The sequence below is a fragment of the Hemicordylus capensis genome, chromosome 2, assembly GCF_027244095.1.
Source record: "Hemicordylus capensis ecotype Gifberg chromosome 2, rHemCap1.1.pri, whole genome shotgun sequence".
NCBI classification, from domain to species: domain Eukaryota; kingdom Metazoa; phylum Chordata; class Lepidosauria; order Squamata; family Cordylidae; genus Hemicordylus; species Hemicordylus capensis.
Window position 1 is genome coordinate 305,744,554 of NC_069658.1, and position 22,050 is coordinate 305,766,603.

Genomic DNA, 22,050 nt, shown 5'->3' on the forward strand with positions numbered 1-22,050 from the left:
GGCGTACTTGCCTATTTATGGAGACCTCTCAGCAACCGGCAGTTCGCATCCAGAGGTTGCTAGGGTTAATGGCTTCATGTACCATGACTGTGGAGTACACACGGCTCCACATGCGTGCACTGCAGCTGTGGTATCTCCGCACGTTTTGCCCCAATGTGGACAATCAAAGTATGCGCTTGACACTGCCGCCACAGGTTCAGAGGGGTTTGCAGTGGTGGATGGAGGCACGCAATCTTGTCCAGGGAGTTGGGTTCACATCACGAATCCCTACGTGGCAAATAATGACTGATGCGTCCATGTCAGGATGGGGAGCGCATTGCTCAGGCCACTGCATCCAGGGGTCGTGGACACAGCCACAGGCTCAACAGCACACAAACTATTTAGAGCTGAGGCCTCAGGGCGTTCAGGCTGCTGGTCGCAGGAGCGACTGTGCAGCTGGAACTGGACAATACGACGGCGATTGCCTGTGTCAATCACCAAGGGGGGACAGTGTCTGTTACATTGTGCCTATTGGCCCAAAGTATTTGGGATTGGTGCATTCAACATGCAGTTCACCCAACTGCGATCCACATAAAGGGGGTGGACAATTGCTTGGCCAACAGGCTCAGCAGATTCACCGACTTCGACCAAAGACACGAGTGGGAGATACATCCCGTGTACCTCAGAGAGGTGTTCCAGGTTTGGGGGGTCCCATCGATAGACTTGTTTGCGACTTATGCCAACAAAAAGTGTGCCAGTTACTGCTCACGTGTGGGCATAGGCCAGGACTCCCTAGGGGACGCTTTCCAACATACCTGGAAGGTGGGTCTGTTGTACCTCTTCCCACCGCTGCCGCTGCTGGGGCGGACAATTGCACGTGTGATGCGGGACGGGGCGAGCTGCATTCTTCTGACTCCGTGGTGGCCGCACCAGCTGTGGTTCGCCCCGCTTCTACAGTTGTCAAAGAGTGTTTTCCACAGGTTCCCACGGGTAGCAGATCTGTTGCAAAGTGAACAAGGAAAGGTGTTACATCCCGAGGTCCAGTTGCTGAGGTTGACTGAGTGGAGAATCAACTTCTGAATGATATATTGCTGAATAGCAGAAGGGAGACGACACAGCATAGTTACGCTTGCAAGTGGAAACGATATCAGACGTATATGAAAGGGAAAGCGATCAAACCCTTGCGTGCAACACCGCGTGAGGTGTTGATGTACCTGACTTCGCTGAAGTTGGACGGCCTGGCCAACGTCTCGATTAAACTGCATTTGGCTGCAATTTTTTCCAGGCATAAGAGCTGGGATGGATCGTCAGTCTTCTCCCACCCAGAGTGCAAGCGTTTCCTGAAAGGCATCAATAATTTATATCCGCCTGTGTGTCACCCTATGGAACAATGGAGTTTGTCCCTGGTGTTGTCAGCGCTGACGGAGGCCCCGTTCGAGCCATTGGCAACAGTACCACCAATTAAGCTTTTGACGTTAAAAATAGCTCTCCTGGTGGCAATCACGTCAGCGAAGCGTGCAAGTGAGGTGACAGCTCTACGGATGGATAAGCCTTACACACAGTTCTATCCACCCAAGGTTGTTATGCATCTTGATCCGCGATTCCGGACGAAGGTGGTGTCGGAATTCCATTTGCATCAGGAGATAGTCCTACCTACCTTTTTCCAAAATGCAGAAACAGACTTGGAAAGAGCGCTCCATTAGATGTGCGGAGGACTTTTCTATATTATTTGGAGCGGACTCTGTTTTAGAAAAAGTAAAAAGCTTTTCGTCTCATTTCATGGACGTTGTAAGGGCCGTCCGATATCTCGCCAACCCTTGGCACACTGGCTAGTAGAACTCATCTTTCATGCCTATAAATGTCAAAAGGTGACACTGCCTAGGACGGTGAGGGCCCACTCTACAAGAGCCTATGCGGCGTCGGCGGCACATCTGTCTGGCATCAAGATGTCGTATATCTGCCTGGCGGCTACGTGGTCCTCTCATCTGCCGTTCGTCAAGCATTATGCTCTAGATTTGCGGATGGCAAGAGAGGCAAATTTTGGGAGGACTGTTCTGAAAAGGGTATTGGCGTAGCTATGGGTCTTCTGCACCCACCTCCAATAAGGGGAAGCTTGCTAATCACCCAGTTCTTATGGATACAATGGATCACAATCCAGATAAACAGGTTGCTTACCTGTAACTTATGATCTGGATGTGATCCGTTGTATTCATAAGTCCCTCCCGAACCAACCCCGCTGCAGAATCAGTGGGCACAAGAGACTATCGTTGTGCAGATCGTCCCAATGGGTGGTCTGCGAGAAACCTGAAAGGGAGGCGCCCCAACCGCCAATCTCAACGGTCACTGCAAGGCACGTGCAAGCGGAAGGGGCGCGGAGAGGAGCTAATTAATCAGCCCGAGAGGTCCCTGCGCAGGCGCAGAACCCCAGTTCTTATGAATACAAGGGATCACATCCAGATCATAAGTTACAGGTAAGCAACCTGTTTTTCTTTCCAGACCACAGAATCCAGACTATCCTTCATCTCACCCACACGGTTGATTCCTCCTCCTGCCACTGCGCCAGAACTGTCCAACAACCGTTGGTTTACATGGCATCTACAACTCACGTCCTGCCACACACCGTCTGCACTCCTGGGTCCTTGAATATTGGTTCCTACGCAACTTCTGCCCACATCTAGACTCACAGTTCCTTTGGCTTTGCCTTCTGGACTGAGTCAGGTGTTCCGTCCTCTGGTGGGCTTGTCTCCCCAACCTGACTGTCGCGGCACCCTACCACTCGCACGCCATAATCTCACCACAGACGCCTCAGAGGCTGGGTGGGAAACACGTCTAGATGGCTTTCACCTACAGGGCACTTGGTCCACAGCAGAGCGGACATACCACATACATTTCCTCAATTTGTTGGCTATCTTCAAGGCACTTAGAAGATTCCTGCCTTGTATAATAGACTCTGTGGTGACCGTCCAGACAGACAACACCACAGCCAAAGCCTACATCAACCGCCAGAGAGGGACATGCTTCACAACGCTTTTACACCTGGCAATGGAAATCTTCTATTGGTGTATCCGATACAAGATCACCCCTATAGCCATTCACATCAGGGGAGCTGCAAATATCCGCTCAGATGCCCTCAGCTGGGCAGGGCTGGACTCTCATGAATGGCGATTGGACAGCAGTTCAGTCGCTCTTCCAATGATGGTTTCTCCCATAAATAGACCTTTTCGCCTCTCAGGAAAATGCCCACTGAGCCAGGTATTGCTCCCAATCAGGCGATGGCCGTCACTCTCTTGGCAGTGCGTTCACCCTTTCTTGGACCGGACTCTGGGTCTAGCTTTTTCCATCGATAGCCTTGCTCCCACCCATCCTAAGAGTTCTCTCTGCAGCCAAAAAGCTCTCTACTGTGAAATCCTATTCTGATAAATGGATTCACTTCAAACACTTTCTTGAAGAAAGGGAAGTCTCACCATTTAATTTCCCCTTCACTTATCTTCTTGCCCATAAGGAACAAGGATTAAAGTTGTCTTCCTTGCAGATACACCTGGCAGCCATTGTAACGCACTCACCGCCAGACTCTCCCACCTGGTTTCGTTACCCAGTCTTTAAACGCATCCTTACATAAGAACAGCCCTGCTGGATCAGGAACAAGGCCCATCTAGTCCAGCATCCTGTTTCACACAGTGGCCCACCAGATGTCTCTGGGGAGCCCACAGGCAAGAGGTATGTGCATGCCCTCTCTCCCGCTGTTGCCCCCCTGCAACTGGCATTGAGAGGCATTGTGCCTCTGAGGCTGGAGATGGCCCACAGCCACCAGACTAGTAGACATTGATAGACCTGTTCTCCATAAATATGTCTGAGCCCCTTTTAAAGCTATCCCAGCTGGTGGCCATCACCACATCCCATGGCAAGCAATTAGATAGATTATTTATGCGCTGTGTGAAAAAGTATTTCCTCTTGTTGGTCCTAAATTTCCCAGCCTTCAGTTTCATGGGGTGATCTCTGGTTCTAGTGTTATGAGAGAGGGAGAAAAATTTCTCTGTCTACTCTCTCCACTCCATGCATAATTTTATACACCTCGATCATGTCTCTCCTTAGTCGCCTTCATTCAAGGTAAAGAACCCCAGATGCTGTAGCCTAACCTCATAAGGAAGCTGCTACAGGCCCCTGATCATTTTGGTTGCCCTCTTCTACACCTTTTCCAGTTCTACCATATCCTTCTTAAGATAGAGTGACTAAAGCTGTATGAGGTACTCCAGATGTAGCCGCTCCATAGATTTGTATAAGGGCATTATAATATTAGCATTTTTATTTTCAATCCCCTTCCTAATGATTCCTAGCATAGAATTAGTTTTTTTCACAGCTGCCGCGTACTGAGATGACACTTTCAGTGAGCTGTCCACCACAACGCCAAGATCTCTCTCTTGGTTCGTCACCAACAGCTCAGATCCCATCAGCATATATGTGAAGTTGATGTTTTTTGACCCAATGTGCTTCACTCTATACTTGCTTACATTGAACCACATTTGCCATTTTGTCACCCAGTCCCCCAGTTTGAAGAAAACTTTTTGAAGTTCCTCACAATCTGTTGTGGATTTCACTACTCCAAATAGTTTAGTGTCATCTGCAAATTTGGCCACTTCGCTGGTCACATCAAATTCTAGATCGTTTATGAACAAGTTAAAGAGCACTTGTCCCAGTACAGATCCCTGGGGGACCTCACTTCCTACTTTCCTCCATTGTGAAAACTGTCATTTTATTCCTATTCTGTTTCCTGTCGTTCAACCAGTTACTGATCCACACATGAACCTGTCCCTTTATTCCATGACTGCTAAGTTTACTCAAGAGCCTTTAGTAGGGAACTTTATCGAAAGCTTTTTGGAAGTCCAAGTATACTATGTCAACCTTTAGTTCCTTAAAGGACTAGCTCACCTTCATCCTGACACGCCTGTCATGGCATCTGCATGGGATCTCTCCCTTGTACTTTCCTCCCTCATGGGATCCCCCTTCGAACTTATGGCTTCAGCATCACTAGACAGTTTATCATCTGAAGTGGCCTTCCTAGTTGCCATCACTTCTGCGAGGTGAGTAAACAAACTTTGGGCCCTTAGAGTAGATGACCCTTACCTCGTTTTTAACATGGACAAACTACAGGTGAAACTCGGAAAATTAGAATATCGTGCAAAAGTCCATTAATTTCAGTAATGCAAATTAAAAGGTGAAACTGATATATGAGACAGACGCATTACATGCAAAGCGAGATAAGTCAAGCCTTAATTTGTTATAATTGTGATGATCATGGCGTACAGCTCATGAAAACCCCAAATCCACAATCTCAGAAAATTAGAATATTACATGGAACCAAGAAGACAAGGATTGAAGAATAGAACAATATCGGACCTCTGAAAAGTATAAGCATGCATATGTATTCAGTACTTGATTTGGGCCCCTTTTGCAGCAATTACTGCCTCAGTGCGGCTTGGCATGGATGCTGTCAGCCTGTGGCACTGATGAGGTATTATGGAAGACCAGGATGCTTCATTAGCGGCCTTCAGCAATTCTGCATTGTTTGGTCTCGTGTCTCATCCTTCTCTTGGCAATGCCCCCATAGATTCTCTATGGGGTCAGGTCAGGCGAGTTTGCTGGCCAATCAAGCACAGTACACTGTATACTTTTCAGAGGTCCGATATTGTTCTATTCTTCAATCCTTGTCTTCTTGATTCCATGTAATATTCTAATTTTCTGAGATTGTGGATTTGGGGTTTTCATGAGCTGTACGCCATGATCATCACAATTATAACAAATTAAGGCTTGACTTATCTCGCTTTGCATGTAATGCGTCTGTCTCATATATCAGTTTCACCTTTTAATTTGCATTACTGAAATTAATGGACTTTTGCACGATATTCTAATTTTCCGAGTTTCACCTGTAGTCATATGACCAGATATTTCCTTTTTACCTAAGATTGTTTTTCTTTCACTGGTCCCAGCTACTTACATTACCGCTCTTTTATAAATCCTATGGACTCTACTCTGCACAACATTGTCTTCATTCCCTGGATGTCTGAAGAGCCATGGCCTTCTATGTACACTGTACCAGCCCTTGGCATCTTTCTCACTCTCTGTTTGTTGCACATTCTGGTCTAACAAAAGGAAACAAATTTCCACTCTGTCTCTCTCCAGATGGATAGTAAGGACCATTGAACTCTGTTCCCAAACTGTCAAAAAATTCTTACCTGTCACTCCTAAAGCCCATGCATCCGGCTCAGTTGCTGCCTCTACTGCCTTTGATTGTGCCGTTCCCCTGGATGTTATCTGCCAGGTCACTACTTGGGCTACTCCGAACTCTTTTATAAGCGATTATGTTTTGGATGTGCGCTCTCGTAAGGATGCTGCCTTCAGCGCGGCAGTCTTGTCCCTCTTCTCCTGAGATTCCCCCCACCAGGTAAGAAATGCACTGGTTGCAGCCCATTCGTGTAAAGCACAGAGCTATGCGCCCATTCGTGTAAAGCTATGCGCCCATTCGTGTAAAGCACAGAGACCACATTGAGGAGCACCAGGTTGCTTACCTGTAACTTGGGTTCTTCTAGTGATCATCTGTGCTCTTACACACCCACCCATCATCACCTTTTCAGTTCTTCTCCTACAAGTCGCTGGCCTCAGAGACTGAGCAGATCATCAAAGGGACATGTGCATATCACAGAGGGAGAGGAGCTGCTGCCTAACTAAACTGGAGAGTTCCTGAGCTTGGAGAAACTCTGAGGTCTCTGTGCAGGCGCAAAGCCCATTTGTGTAAGAGCACAGATGACCACTAGAAGAACCCAAGTTACAAATAAGCAACCTGTTTTTCCACTGTAAGATTTCAAATTCAGTTCAATCAGTTTGTACTTTGCAGTACTGTTATGAACTTCTGCACTTTGGTAGCAGTCCAAATTTGGAATGCATTATGTCACATTGAAGGTTTGTGTTTATCATATAAATAACTTTTAACTAAAATTACTTAAAATTAAATGATTTTTCTAATAAATAACTTTTTGCAGGTTATTGTTAAACCACTTGTAGACAAGGGATATCTCTTGCTGCTTTCTTCTCGTCAGATGGCTTCACCACATGGTATGCAATTTTTTATTTCTATACAGATGGTTGAGATTATTGTATGGTAATGAGCAATTTGATTCTTTTATGTTATGTTCTTTTTTCTTTTTTTGTCAGAGATCCCAGCAGGAAGGCCTTCATCTCTGCAAGCGTTGTTCCTATTTCAACATCCTAGAAGTATAGTGTCTTCAAGTAAGTTTGAATGGTTAATACATTAGAATTTGTGTTGATTGTACCTGCAGATTTACGTGTCTCTTAATGCAATTATAGAACATAAAACCAACCACTAGGATTTAGGATCAGGAAATTAAGTCTATAATTGTAAGTACACTTACTAGGAAGCATGACTCTTGAGATGCCATAGGACTGATTTACCAAGCATTAAAAACTAAACAGGCATGGCAAAATCAAGTACAGCATTATGTATTTTAAAAGGCTGCTATTAATTTCAGTAAGTCTGTTTGAATATTTATTGAAACAGCTTCATAGTTAGTGTACTTAGGGTCAGGAAAATAAGTCTATAAACCTAAATCCTAATGCAATCGCCTCTGGAACAGACTTGTACAAAGGATCAATACTAGCGTCTTTTTCCTCAAAAGAAGAGGCAGCAATAATACTTCTGGTTGCTAAAATGCAGAGAAGTTTTCCTGAAGTGCATAAGGCTATTAAGTAGCAGGAAGAGATGTCGATGTTTCCCCTAATTTGTAGATATAGTAAGAAGGAGCCTAGTAGAAGGGACTTACAAAATCTAAACTGTTAATGGAAAATAAAAGGAGATGGTGAAAAGGGTTTAGAGGCTTGAGGCAAGAGATTAAAGTGGCAAGCTGAAACTATGAGAGAAAAATGCTCTTGTGTGGTGTGGTGGGTAGTTGCTTTTTTGAACTAATTAGTACGCTAAGAACACTGTACTGGGATCACTCAGAAGAGTGGAAAGGAAGGCTGTAGCAATACTAAAGACTTTCAGATGAGTACTGGTTCTTCTCTGTGTTAAAATAATGAAGGCAATAGAGAATGCTTTCTTCAGAACAATTGTGCTGAAAAATCTTAATGTAAATTATTGTCTGTGGATCTCAGTATAACTAATAGATATTTTCTTTAAAGTTTTTAATAGGTATAATAGGTATTAATAGCTGTTGCTATTTAAGTTGTTGCTTAAAGTACCCTTTTCTTGTTTTATTTTGAACACAGCACACAAAAATGAACAGAAGAATGCCAGTCGTTCGATACAGCAGGAAACTCATGTTGTTATGCCAGAATTTACAAAATTTATTCAGTCACTGCATTATGCTTATAATCATTCTCGTAAAGACCCTAAATCTGACTTAAATACTGCGGTGGAAAAGTATATAAGTCAGTATCTGAAAGATTACAGTAAATACAAGGAATTTTTTTTGTACCCATATAAATCATCTTTGGATGACAAAAGGTTCCTCTATATTGCACCAAAAAATAAATCCAACTTTGATAGCGCTTTACGTGCCTACATTTTTGGTTCTGAAGCCTACCAGATTCCTGTTTCCAAGGCCAAAAAAATAATGGAAGGGAATCGAAAATCTCAGCAGTTCAGTCCTGTTTCAGATTATGAAGCCCCAGAAGAGGAATCTGACTACATGAAAAGAAAAGCTGGAAAAAGAAATGGCTCTAAATGTGAAACTCTGGCTTCTAAAAGAAAGCCTTTCCACCCTGGAGACTATGATAAAGAAAGTATCAATAAGTTGATTGACTTAATTCAGTGTAAGAAGCAAAATGTGGATAGAGAATCTGATACAGAAGACAATAGAAACAAAAGCAGACTGAAACGCAAGTTGGAAAGTAATAGAGAGGGCCCACAAAAATACTTAAAAATTAGCGATTCTTCAGAAAGCATTTCTCAAAATGAAAGTAAGCACATCTATGCTACTATTGTTTACTTTAGAAATACATGGCCTGATTCTTTCCCCATTTGCATGTATTGGGAACTTGCTGCTCTTGTAACAGCAAAATCTTAACAGGGCCGGCTGGAAATATTAATTGTGGGTATAGATGTCGATAAACATTCCCCTTTATCTGATACAATCAAAATAATATTTTATATGTAATGCTGCATGTTGCATTTCTTAATACAATTTTTGCTGCATGTTATGTGGTTTTCACCAGATGCATGATACCTTCTACCAGTTTTGCTGGTGTAGGAATCAGCAGCACTGAAACAGTTGCCTGTTTTGTCATTCAAGAAAAGGCAAAGAGCTGAAGCATAAGGGAGACAGTGGCTTGTTTTGTTCTTAATTGGTACCAGGGCTAAAATCAGTTTTCAGTGCTTGGGCTCAGCTCTTCGATGTACCCTTACCATCCTCCTGGGATCAGGAATGTTGGCTTATGTGTCAGGGGTTCTAATTTCTAACCAGGCTTGAGTCTCTACTTTTTTTTCCCCCTTAGAAAAGTACTATTCACTATATCTCAGAGCAGTAATATATCTGCAAACTCTCAGTCCTTGCACCAACTTTGGTGCAAGGACTTAAGAGTCCTTAAAACTCTGAGAACTTTTAAAAAGTCTTTAAAGACACATCTGTTCACCCAGGCTTTTAACTGATACTGTTTTGATTGTTCTAATGTTGTTTTTAGAATATTGTTTTAAATTTCTTGCTTTTAATTTTTTTGTTTTTAATTAATGTTATACTTTTTAATCTTGTTGTAAACAGCCAAGAGACGTAAGTTTTGGGCAGTATAAAAATATGTTAAATAAATAAAACTTTAAAATATGCGAGTGCATTGAGTGACCTATAAGTGTTCATGTGTAACACCTGTGCAAGTTAATAGGCTTTTAAGGTAGGGGATGTCTTTGATGGAATGGTGCTTGTTCTAGGGAAGACGGTCATTACATTGTGCCAGTGAACCCTTTTTCATTGGCCTTAAATTGTTTATAGTGTGTAAAGTATCTTCCAGTCTCTATAGCAACTGTTTGGAGGATGAGAGAAAACTTTTAGCATGACTTACTGTGTTTTTTTCCTCTTTCACCCCTTTACCCCAATTCCTAGGGGACAGAACTTCAGAATCACTTCTTTCAATTATAGCTGATCTCGGCGGACGTGACACTGATTTGAGACAGCAGAATGTTTCTGATCCTCCCATTGCTGATACATCTGGTGTCTTGAGGCTGATTTCTGAAGTATTAACTAATCCAGAGTCACCATTGGCAAGACGTATTAACCAAGCTTTAGCAGAAAACAATTCAAGACAAGCTGCTGAGTATAATTGCATTCCACCACAGGTCAAGGAAGAACCTGAGCTTCCTAATATTGCAAACATAGAAAATGTGCAGTTGAAGGACCCTCAAAGCCCCGTAAATCTGGCAGCTGATGCATCGTGCTTACCTTATTCTGTTGATGTCTCTACTAGTGAAGCAGAGATTGATCACATGCTACATTTCAAAGTAAGAACCTTCTTTAGGAAAAAAGAAACTCTATTTTAAAGATTCCCATTATATACGTTAATGGGCTTCTTTTTTAGTGTTTGCATCCTCAGACTGTGGGTTTTGTGTTGGATTGCTACATCACTTATGTCTTCTGTTCCTTTGAAGGAGCAAGGAGAAGGGTAGAAAGCCAATTCAAAATATTCTCTCACATACACTTCTGATTTTATATGGGGAAAGCATCAGAATGGTCTTGGGCTAGGAAAATTTGTTGTAAAGAGTTTTTGCTGAGTGAACAATTGAACTATTTTTGTCTGTCATTGGGCCAGTTCAGCTATTGCATGGAACCGCAGTTGAATCTTGGTTCCATACAACACTTCCAAACCTCAGAAGTGTGCAACTCCCCTTCTTTTCCTATGCATGAGTCCGAGGAATTCTACTTCCAGCTTTGGTTAGAAACCAACGACGATTGGTTGTGACATTTGAACTGACCAGTCTTTGTTTGTTCTAACCAAATTGCTTCAAATAAACAGAAATCTGAAACATACTTTAAACCTTGAGTTAAGAGCTCTGTTTAAGAACAGAAGAACAGAAGAGGAGCTTTACTGGATCAGACCCAAGCTCCATTCCCTCTAATGAAATTCCATATGTTGTTGATGGCAACTCTCAGAATCCCCAGCTGTGATGTCCTTTGGCTGGGAATTATGGGAGTTGTAGTCAACAACACCTGGGATTCCCTGTTAGAGGGAACGCTGGACCCAAGGCCTATCTAGTCCAGCATCCTGTTTCACACAGTGGCAAATAATTCCATAGATCAATTATGCTCTGTGTAAAATAGTACTACTTTTTGTTGGTCCTAAATTTTCTGACAATCAGTTTCATGACAAGATCTTGTGTGTGAGAGAGAGAACGTCTCCCTATCCATTCTCTCCACACTGCATAATTTTACAAGTATCTATCATGTCTCCACTTAGCCTCCTTTTTTCTAAATGGAAAAGTTCCAAATGTTGTATACTTACTTGTAAGGATTCTGATCACTGCTTACTCTTTTCTTCAACTGGGGAAAACAATTTGGTTAGAATAAACAACTATTGCTCAGTTCTGACATCACGAACAATCTTGTTTGGTTTGTTGCTAATCAGTAAGTCGATTTTTAAAAAAAACTTTTGCACAGACAGGGGAATAGGAAGTATGCACTCTTAAAACTTGGAAATGTTGCATAGAACAGAGACTTGACAGTAGTTCTGCATGATGTATGCTGACCCATTGATACCTTGAGGTAACAAAAAGTTATTAGCTTTAACTTGAGATTAAGGTATGATTATCAACTGTACGAAGGGTTGCTTGCTACAGCATGTTCTTCCTCCAGCTGAAGAGAAGGGCTCCTTGATGGTAAGACTGGTGTTGCCGATACTTTGGCCTTGCAAGTAACTATACAGAAAACATTTTTAAAAATAACATGAATTTGAGAACTGCTTCCCTTTCTAGTTGTCTGGAGGAGATTTACTCCCAGTAAAGCATTGTCTTTCAAGTGATTTACATTGCAGTTGTATCCATGTTTATGTGGGGTAAGCATCACTGAACTTAGTTGCACTTATATCTGAGTAAATCTTTATAGAACAAGGCTGTTAGGCTGTTTTCATAAGTGGTTGACTGGTGAATACTTTTAACTATTGCTGAAATTGAATATAAACATTAAAAGTAGTCCTCCAGGTTGAACTACTGCAATGCACTCTATGTAGGGCTGCCTTTGTGTGTAGTTCGGAAACTTCTGTTAGTTCAAAATGTGACAGCTGGATTGGTCTCTGGGGTATCCTAGAGAGACTACATTATGCCTCATGGATTGTGATCCATTGCCATTCATAAGCAATGGGTACCATACCTGCTCAGGACTTTGCAGATGGATTCACTAGCTGCTTGTGGCACCCACAACCCGGTCCACATGATTGGCGTGACTATTTGTATCTGCGGTTAGGATGCCATTTTGTCAGTTCCTTTCCAACTGCCAAAGCGTCAACACCAATAACCGCCAAAGCGTCATTGGCTGCTGCTCCTTGGCTTTGGATTGGTTCTATTGAGAAAGAAAGTGAAATGTTACTGTTTTTGGTTGTTTGACCTTGCACCAGTGTTCTCTCTAATTCTTTTCATCTGTATGAGGAATGAATTTTGTTCTGGGCGGCAGTATCAAGGCAGTGTGTGCGTACATTTATTCAGAGTGGGGCATTCCTGATTCAACCAGAGCGGGATCTAAAATTAACTGAAGGGACATCAAAAAACTTGTGGGCATGTGCATGCCTTAGAGGGAATACTGCCTTTTTGTATTATTCTCCCCTTATCGGACTTTGGCTTAATTGTTTTGGGGTTTTTTGTGACTTTGGAATGGACTTTGACTATTCAGATCTCGGACATCGATACTGTCACTTCCTCTATGAGATTGTCTCAACAAATGGACATTTAAAAGACTTTTAAGAGATACAAGGAGTGTGGTGGAAAGCTTCCATCAATTGACCACCACAACTCCTGCCTCTTGTACCTTGAACAATGCCATATTTCGTCAAGCTGTAAAATCTGTACTTGCTTCTCCAAGCGAACCTTGAAGAACTGTGCCCTCTATTGGCATGCAGTGCTCTTCGAGCAAGTTCTTAGGCCACCAATAGTCAAGCTCTGTTGACATCACATTTGATGTTGATGTCAATATCAACGTCGGACTGACCATGCACAGTTTAAATCCTAGGCTCCGAGAGCTACCGCTTCAACATCGGAGGATGTCTTCAAATGCCCCAAGTGGCTCCCTAATGAGTCGTCTTCAGGGCATTGACACAAACATAAACAGAAGTGGAGGTCTTCGGACAAGGGCCAATCCCCACCTCCCTCAAAGGAGGACAAGGATAAGACACTGAGGTCCCCTTTTGAGATCGATGGCAGGAATGCCTTCACCTTCAGGACTTAAAACGCCCTGCCTGTCTCCAGTAAAGTTGATGCAGCATCCTCCATCCAGCCACTCGACACCAAGATAGTCTTCCATCAAGATCATATTGACATCATGGGATGCTCTCCACCAAATGGTTTTGCCTACTCCACATCAACGGCAATCTCTGTCTCCAACATGGACACCAAGGCAATCCCTTTCGACTCGAAGGGCTGCAACCCCTCAGCATCAACTACAATATCAGATTTGGTCATTGCCTTTGAACCCAAAGAGGATACACATGACTCTGAGGCTGCCTTGGATCCAAGTACTGCTGAGACACTACTCTCTCTACTGTACTGACAGCATGTTGTTGGGCTCCACCTTACATGGATTCCTATGCCAACCCCAACATCAAAGGGGATTCCACTCTTGATACCAAAGGCACCATCCATGTCACTGGTATGTCTTACCACAGGCAAACCTACAACATAGAGACCAATACCGGCTACAGTACTGATGTTGACACTGACGGGTTGTACCTGCCAGCATCCGATGAAATCTCTTCTGAAATATACCAGAGAGATTTGGTTCACGGCTGTGGCCTCTACCTTTTCCTTTCACCTGGAATGCCATATTACTATGCAGAATAACCAACTTTGGAAGGCCAGGTGCACGTCTAGCCAGCCACTGCCTTCCATCTACCCAGGTACTTCCAAGACCACCTGCATCTGTCGTTACTGACTTAGCACTTTTAAGCACTTGGCAGAGACAGTTGTATAATGGCAACAGCATTCTCCATCCAGAGGCATGCTTGGCTGAGATCCACAGCTCTCCACCAGGATATGAAGGACAGGTTTGAATGCCTGACCTTCAGTGGCAAGGGCCTCTTTTCTGAGTCTGCCAACACAACCATGGAGTCTCTAAATATAATAATAATATAATCCATTATATATGGCCAAGACTTCTACCACCACACAAGCAACACCCTACTTTTCCTCTTGCTGTCGCTCTTATGGGTGCCAACACATGGTCTACTAGCAGCAGGACCACAAGGATTACATAAAACCTTTCAAGCCTTCAACAAGTTTCCTGGATGTGGAGGACCCCATGGATCAACTTATTTGCCACAGTTCTGAAGAAGTGCCCAAGGTACTGCTTGCAAGCCGGCCATGGGCAGGGATCCATAGGAGACACTTTGCAGCACCATTGGCAAGGAAAGAGACCTGTACAGATTTCCTCTGTGCCCTCTTCTCAACAGGGTAGTAGTGGAGCTTCTCCAAGACTATGCGAGTTGCATTTTGATCACCATGGTTACAGCCAACCATGATTTGCATTGCTACTCAGACTGACCAGACAAATGTATTTACCATCTATCTCTACATCCCGACCTTCTGACCAAGGATGGAGGACAGGTGCTACAACCAAGCTTGCATACTCTACACTTGACAGTGGGGAGGGTCAGCTGCTGACAAAGATAATGCTTAATACTTGCAATTCTTCCACTAAGCAAAACTACTTGTTCAAGTGGAAGCGCGTCTCTGTCTATGCCTTTAAAGTCTCTGTCTTTAAATTCTCATGGCTTTAATCCGTGTGAAGCAAAAATCCGCTGGGTCTTGTTATACCTGACCTCCTTAAGACTCTGGCTTTGCCAATGTTTCCATCAAAGTCATCTCATTACTTTGTTCTCTAAGCATGATGGATGGGATAGGAAAATGGAGAAGCGCGTTGAGCCTCTTGCCACCACTTATTTGAAATTACTGACTTTAAGGACTGCTTTCTTGGTGAGTGAGCTGACAGCTCTCTGTATTGATTTGCTTTATACTAGATTCTTTCCAAATAAGGTGGTTATTCATATGTATCCAGGTTTGAGGCCAAAGGTTGTAATGGACTTGCATTTGAATCAAGTCTTTCTACTACCTACCTTCTTCCAGAACTCAACAATAGTGGTGTGCATGGAACCAGCATGCTTCGAGCCAATGGTGGCGGGGAGATAGCTTTAAGTTTGGGAGAAGGATACACTTGCCCCCCTGCTGCACTTTGCCCCTCTGCCAATGTTCCCTTTAAGGCATGCACTCGTGCATGCTTAACAAGTTTTTTTGTCTGCTCAGTTAATTTTAGATCACACTCAAGTTGAATCAGGAAGGCCCCACTCTGAATGTACATGTGCACATACTGCCTTGATCATGCCACCCAGAACAAAACTCATTCCGCACAGAGATGAAAAAAATTAGAGGGACCACTGCTGCCTGTTGCGCCCGCCCTTGCTCATAAAAATAGTCCAGCGGGGTGACAGCATACCCCCTTGCCACCCTGTTGATCCCCTGACTGGAAGTGACCAGCATGTTCATGTCACGGGCGTGCGTGCATTTCACACACATGCACAATGTACGCCCGCCCGCTGGCCACTTATTCACCCTCACCTTTGAACCTGCAGAACTGCCAGGCTATCGAACCAGTTTGGAGGCCCGTGAAAAGGCCTCTGAACTGGTTCATGTACATCGCTACAACTCGTTTAGATTTTTTTTTAACATGCTCTAGATGTACAATGATGCCTTTTCTTTTTAAACTAAAATAAGCAAAGGACTTCCATGATACTATTGTCTTTTTGTGGGCTTCAAGAGCAAAGCTATGGGCCAAGTGATTTTTTTGCCAAAGACTTTCACATTGGCTAGTGGAATTGATTTCAATTACCTACATGCTATAAGACATGCAGCCTCCACAGACTATCGGGGCTCACTCCACAAGAGCAGGTACATCGTCGGCAGCTCACTTACCCAGCATCAAGATTAAAGATTTCTGTGCTGCTGCAAACTGATCCTTTCATATGCCTTTCATTAAACATTACACAATAGATCTTTGCTCTGTTGTGAATGCAGCAGAACATCCGCAGCAGAGCAGTTTTGGGAGGAGTGCTTTAGAGAGGGTGTTGCAATGACTGATACTTCTGCTACTGTACCTGCACTAGGAAGCTTGCAAAACACCCATTGCAACAGATCACTATCCTAATAAACAGATTGCTTACCTGTAATTGATGATCTGGTAGTGATCAGTTGACATTTATAAGACCTTTCCATACCTTCCTGCTGCAGTAGATTGATAGACATGATTTTTTTTAAAGGCCATGTTTCCTCTAAAGCTTACACACATGCATGTGCTCACATGTTTTTTGATGTCAGCTCAGTTAATTTTAGAACCCACTCGGGTTAAATCAGGAAGTTCCCACTCTGAATGCATGTGTGTATACACTGCCTTGATATTGCCACCCAAAACAAAATTCATTCTGCACACAGATGAAAAAAATTAGAGAGAACACTGCTTACAAGTGCCTTCATTTTGGGATGATCATCTATCTGTGGTGTTCATTCAGGAACTGACAAAATGGCACCCTAACCACTGGTACCAATGGTCATGTAGTACCCATTGCTTAAGAATGTCAAAAGATCACTACCAGATAATCGGCTAAAGGTAAGCAACCTGTTTTACTTAAACAGTTATACTGGCTGCCCGATATATTTCCGGGCAAAGTACAAAGTACTGGTTATTACCTTTAAAGCCCTGTATGGCTTAGGTCCGAGTTACCTGAGAAAGTGTCTTTCTCTACAAGATCCCCACCAGGGTTCTGTCTTCAGGTGCCACCGGTTCATCTGGTGATGAGCTGGGATCATCGCCCCTGGGTTGTTGAACGCTCTGGATATAAGAGAATTTTCCTTGGAGGCTTTCAGTAGAACCTTAAAGATCCATCTTTTTAGCCTGGCTTTCAATAACTAGTTTTAATTTTAATCTGGTTTAAATGGTCTCTTTAAATTTTTTTAGTTATTTTATTGTGTGTGCTTGATTTTAATTTAAACTGCCCTGAACCACTTTAGGAAGGGTGGTATATAAATTGAATAAATTAATGAAGAAATAAATAAATGTTTATGGAGGTTCTTAAAATATTGTTGTACTAGGAGAGCCAGCGTGGTGTAGTGGTTAGAGTGCTGGACTAGGACCGGGGAGACCTGAGTTCAAATCCCCATTCATCCATGATACTAGCTGGGTGACTCTGGGCCAGTCACTTCTCTCTCAGCCTAACCTACTTCACAGGGTTGTTGTGAGGAGAAACCTAAGTATGTAGTACACCACTCTGGGCTCCTTGGAGGAAGAGCAGGATATAAAATGTAAATAATAATAAATTAATAATAATGATAATAATAATAGATAGTGGCAAAAGGCATAACAATTAAAGGACAATTGTTAATTAAGACTGCTGTTGGTTGTTTAGGAAACAAGCACTGGAAGTGTAAGTAGCTTTGAAGGCTGCAGCAATCCTAGCACACCCATTGAACAGAACTCTCACAGACAACATTCCAGCTCAAATAACATTGGGTCAACTGAAATACACTGGAAATTAATTCCAATCACAGGTAAGTAAGGTAGGTAGCTTTATAGAGCTAAGAGTTAAAGATTTGTTTATTTCAGAGATCCAGTTGTGAAAATAGCAGGATCTTTGGTATGATCCATCATGCATTCATACTCCTGGGATAGTGCACCTGTGCAGTATCCCAGAAGTATTACATGGATCATTCGTCGATCAGTTACACATAAGCAACCTGTCTAATGAGTATGTATGTATAAAACTGTATATTTCAATACTTGAATTATGTTCTTTTTCTCTGGTTATTTGTAAATTTTTTGTTTCTCACAGCAGAGACTGCATTTTGAATACTTTGCATATATTGTAGAATGTCGGGGGCTTGGTTTTACCTAAGCAACTTTGGGACGAATGATTCAGATTAGAACAATTAGCTTGAAAGAATTTTCACTGCCTGCAGTGTAACTTTCTGGAATTGGGGATATTAGAATTCTTTGATAAAGGGAATATATCCTGAAAGAGACACAATAGGCCATGAAGTTAGTTCAAGTCTCTGCTCTGAAGCAGGATACCCACCATCTAAAGTAGGAATGGCCAGCTTCTCCATTCTTGGGGTCTACTGTTTTCCAAACACTGTTTGAAGGGCTGAAAGTGATATCTTGTCACACAAACTAACTTATTCCTGGATCATAAGATTCTAGCAGCAAGGGCTTCAGTTGTGGAACACATGCACATAGCTGGTACATTACTTTAAAAAAATCATAGAGATTGTTACAAAGTGAATAGATTCTCACAACTCAAAAGCATTATTTTTCTTATGAGTGAAACTGGGCAAATGTTCTGCCACCTCTTGATCAGAATTTGGTAGAGCTGCCGGTGTCAGATGAATTTGTTTCAAGAGTTCAATCTGGTCTAAAGGTTACCAGTTGACCATTTCTGATCTAAAGCATCTCATGTAATCCTAGTTGCACTTCTTTAAGGAGGGAATTGCCTAGAAAGATGTTGTAATCTCAGTGTTGAACAGTATTACAGTTTGAAGATGTAATGTACAGTTTGTAATGTACAGTTTGTACAAACTGTAATGTACAGTTTGAAGATGTAATGTACCTTTTTGGAGCAAACATTACCAAAAAAACTTGTCTATCTAGGAGTATTTTAGAAGTGGGTTTTCATGGTTTTTGTGCATTCACATCTGTGTTCTGTGTCCGTGCAGTACTTTTGGAAACTTCTAGAGCTTTGCCTCAAAGTTTTGGCGGGATGCCTATCCCCCAGCGACTATATGTAGTTCAGTCCCACTTGTCCTCCATTGTGGTTCTTCGGCCAAGAGGAGTCTTTTCTTGCTCCGTTAAATAAAGTTAGCTTGTTGTCATTCTCTCCCTTTTTTTTGCTCAGCACTCCATCATCATCATCATTGCTGTTTTGGTAGTATTTGTTGGTGTGTTCCTCCTTTTCTGTTGGTGGCTTCGGTCATTGTTATCACCCAGCCCGCACTAAGTGCTTATGGCCAGTAAGGTCACCTTTTAAGAATTGTTCTGAGTGGTCACACAAATTGCTTGCTTTGCCTGGATGAGAGGAGTATGTTGAACAGACATACCAACATTGGCAAAACCTTGCTTAAGTCAGTCAAAACCAAGGGTCCAAAGTTTTGGCCTTTAATTGGGGAGAAAGTCTTTTGGATTTTGATTCTTTGGCAAAACTTCATATAGCCAAGTTGGTACCAGCAAAGTCTCTGTGTAAACAGAAGTTCTCTTCTAAGAATGTTTTGCTTGGATTCATGTCTGTTTCAGCACTTTCATGATCACCTCCACCAAATTTCATAGGGCAGATGTGCATCATGAACCCAGTGCTTAAAAGGAGATAGACATTGCAGCATGTCAATAATCTTAACACCTTCAGATCCTGCTATTTTATCCAGTTCAGACTGATGATCAATAATGCTACTGACATTATCTTCAACTCCTACTTAGAAGCCACCATCTCTTTGTGATCAGTTTCTCTTTGCATCTGTTTCCATGCCTAAATTCAAGCCTCTGAGTAAACATTTAAGTCAAAGAACGTTAAGTCTGTAGGCAAGCCTTTGGAGCATATGAAGCACAAAAGGAGAGTGCATCAGGTCTTGGCTTCTTGTTGTCTTCTCATATGAACACCCCTGCTGGATCTGGCCCAAGGCCTATCTAGTCGAGCATCCTATTTCACACAGTGACCCACCAGATGCCTCTGAGAAGCCCACAGGCAAGAGCTGAGAGCATGTCCTCTCTCTCGCTGTTGTTCTCCTGCAACTGGTATTTAGAGGCATCTTACCTCCTGAGGCTGGAGGTAGCCTAGCCACCAGTGGCCATTGATAGACCTTTCCTCCATGAATTTATGTAAACTAAACCCCTCTTAAAGTCATCCAAGCTAGTGGCCATTACCACATTCTGTGGATCAGACCCAAAGTCTACCTAGTCCAGCATCCTGTTTCACACTGTGGCACAGAATTGCACACGGTGTGAAAAAGTACTTCCTTTTGTCGGTCCTACATTTCCTAACCTTCAGTTTCATGGGATGACTCCTAGTTCTGGTGGTATGAGAGAGGGAGAAAAATTTCTCTGTACTCCATGCATAATTTTATACACTTTAATCATGTCTCCCTATCAGTGTTCTCTCTATCTTTTTTTCATCTGTGTGCAGAATGAATTTTGTTTTGGGTGGCAATATCAAGGCAATGTGTGCGTACATGCATTCAGAGTGGGACCTTCCTAATTTAACTTGAGTGGGATCTAAAATTAACTGAGCTGACATCAAAAAACATGTTAGTGCACGCCTTAGAGAGCACACTGCACCCCATAGTCACCACTTTTCCAAACTAAAAAGCCTCAAATGGTGTACCTGAGTGGTGCACTCAACGTGGTGAAGATACTCCAGGCCCCTGCTCATCTTGGTTGCCCTCTTCTGCACATTTTCCAGTTCTACAATATCATTTTTAAGATACAGTAACCAGAACTGTGCACAGTACTCCAAATGTGGCTGCACCATAGATTTGTATAAGGGCGTTATAATATTACCAATGTTCTTTTCAATCCTCTTCCTAATGATCCCTAGCAAAAGGAATTAGCTCTCTTCACAGCTGCCACACACTTGAGTTGACACTTTGAATCAGGGTGGATTTGATTTAAATCAAACTGATTTAATTCACGATTTAAATCACGATTTAAATCACTAGTCAGTAAGGCTTGATTTAAATCATAGTTTTCTACATAAAGACTAATTCTTGCTGGTATAACTTTAATATGCAAGTAGATGAAGATTTTTAGAATAACAACTTTTCATATTAGTTTTTTTTATCCCCAGTTTAATACGTGAATCATTCATATTTGGACAACTTTTCTGTTGTACTTAGGAAGGAGAAAAATAATCATTACCTTAATAATAATTTAAATAGATTTATTCAACTGAAACAATAACATTACAGCATATGTTATTTGCTTAAACAAACATCCATGTTTGTTAACTAATTTGGCTAAACAAAATATATATATTTTAAGAAACTTAGACTGTCAGCCCAGCCTACACATGAAAAACTTAAATACTGTCCTCTGTAGCTCACTCGTCATCTTCATCTTCTTCTTTGTTCATAATCTGGAAAAGAAAAACAAATTTCCTGCTTTATCGGGTCCCAAACGATTTCTCAATTTAGAATGAATGAGTCCAAAGGAAGAGAATATTCTTTCAACGCCTGCAGAAGAAGCTACTGCTGTTAAAAGTGAAATCATTACTTGAACAGTCTCTAAATCCAAGTGCTTAAGTGACTTCCACCAGTTCACTGGTGTGACTTTCTTTAAAATATCTTCAGCAAACATGTATTTCTTGAATGGTTCCCCCTTAGCTTTGAAGTTTATTATAGTTGGCATTACAGATGGATGATTGCTGGATACCCATGTCATAGCTAACTCCTCTTCCTCAGCACTTAAGTTTTGACCCTGCTACTGGATATTGACAATATTTGCCAAAAAATGAGCTGGAGACAGTACTTGTCCCATTCGTTTTTTTAATGCTTGTAATTTAATTCTGTCCATGTGTCGTTCTGTTTTTAAGTGTTCACTCAGTTCCTTCCAAATTTCAACAGCATCAGCAATAAAACAGCTATTTTTCTGTATTTTGTTTAAAGATTCAGAGATGGGTTTCAGGATGCTCAGCATATGTTCAACATTTCTCTTAAGCCCAATGTTGAGGATTTTGGCCGTGACAGTGCCATCTATTTTATCTCGATTTTGTTCACAAACTGTCATCAGAATAGGCCAGTTCTTGATATACTGCTCAAAACAGTCCACCACAGAGTTCCATCTAACATCT

At 42.2% G+C, this 22,050-nt stretch overlaps 1 protein-coding gene across 8 annotated transcripts in view; it reads left to right on the plus strand.

The window, feature by feature from the left end:
* The window catches only part of TASOR (transcription activation suppressor), a 166,930-nt gene that overhangs the window by 72,557 nt on the left and 72,323 nt on the right, over positions 1 to 22,050 (plus strand). For all 8 annotated transcript variants that reach the window (XR_008316188.1, XR_008316189.1, XR_008316187.1 and 5 more), the window contains exons 12-16: positions 7,014 to 7,086; positions 7,186 to 7,260; positions 8,257 to 8,949; positions 10,083 to 10,477; positions 17,629 to 17,770. Coding sequence is in view for 3 of the 8 variants with exons in the window: in XM_053296289.1 (XP_053152264.1) it covers positions 7,014 to 7,086; positions 7,186 to 7,260; positions 8,257 to 8,949; positions 10,083 to 10,477; positions 17,629 to 17,770 (1,378 nt within the window). In the remaining 5 variants the exon portion in view is untranslated. The remainder of the gene's footprint in view (positions 1 to 7,013; positions 7,087 to 7,185; positions 7,261 to 8,256; positions 8,950 to 10,082; positions 10,478 to 17,628; positions 17,771 to 22,050) is intronic.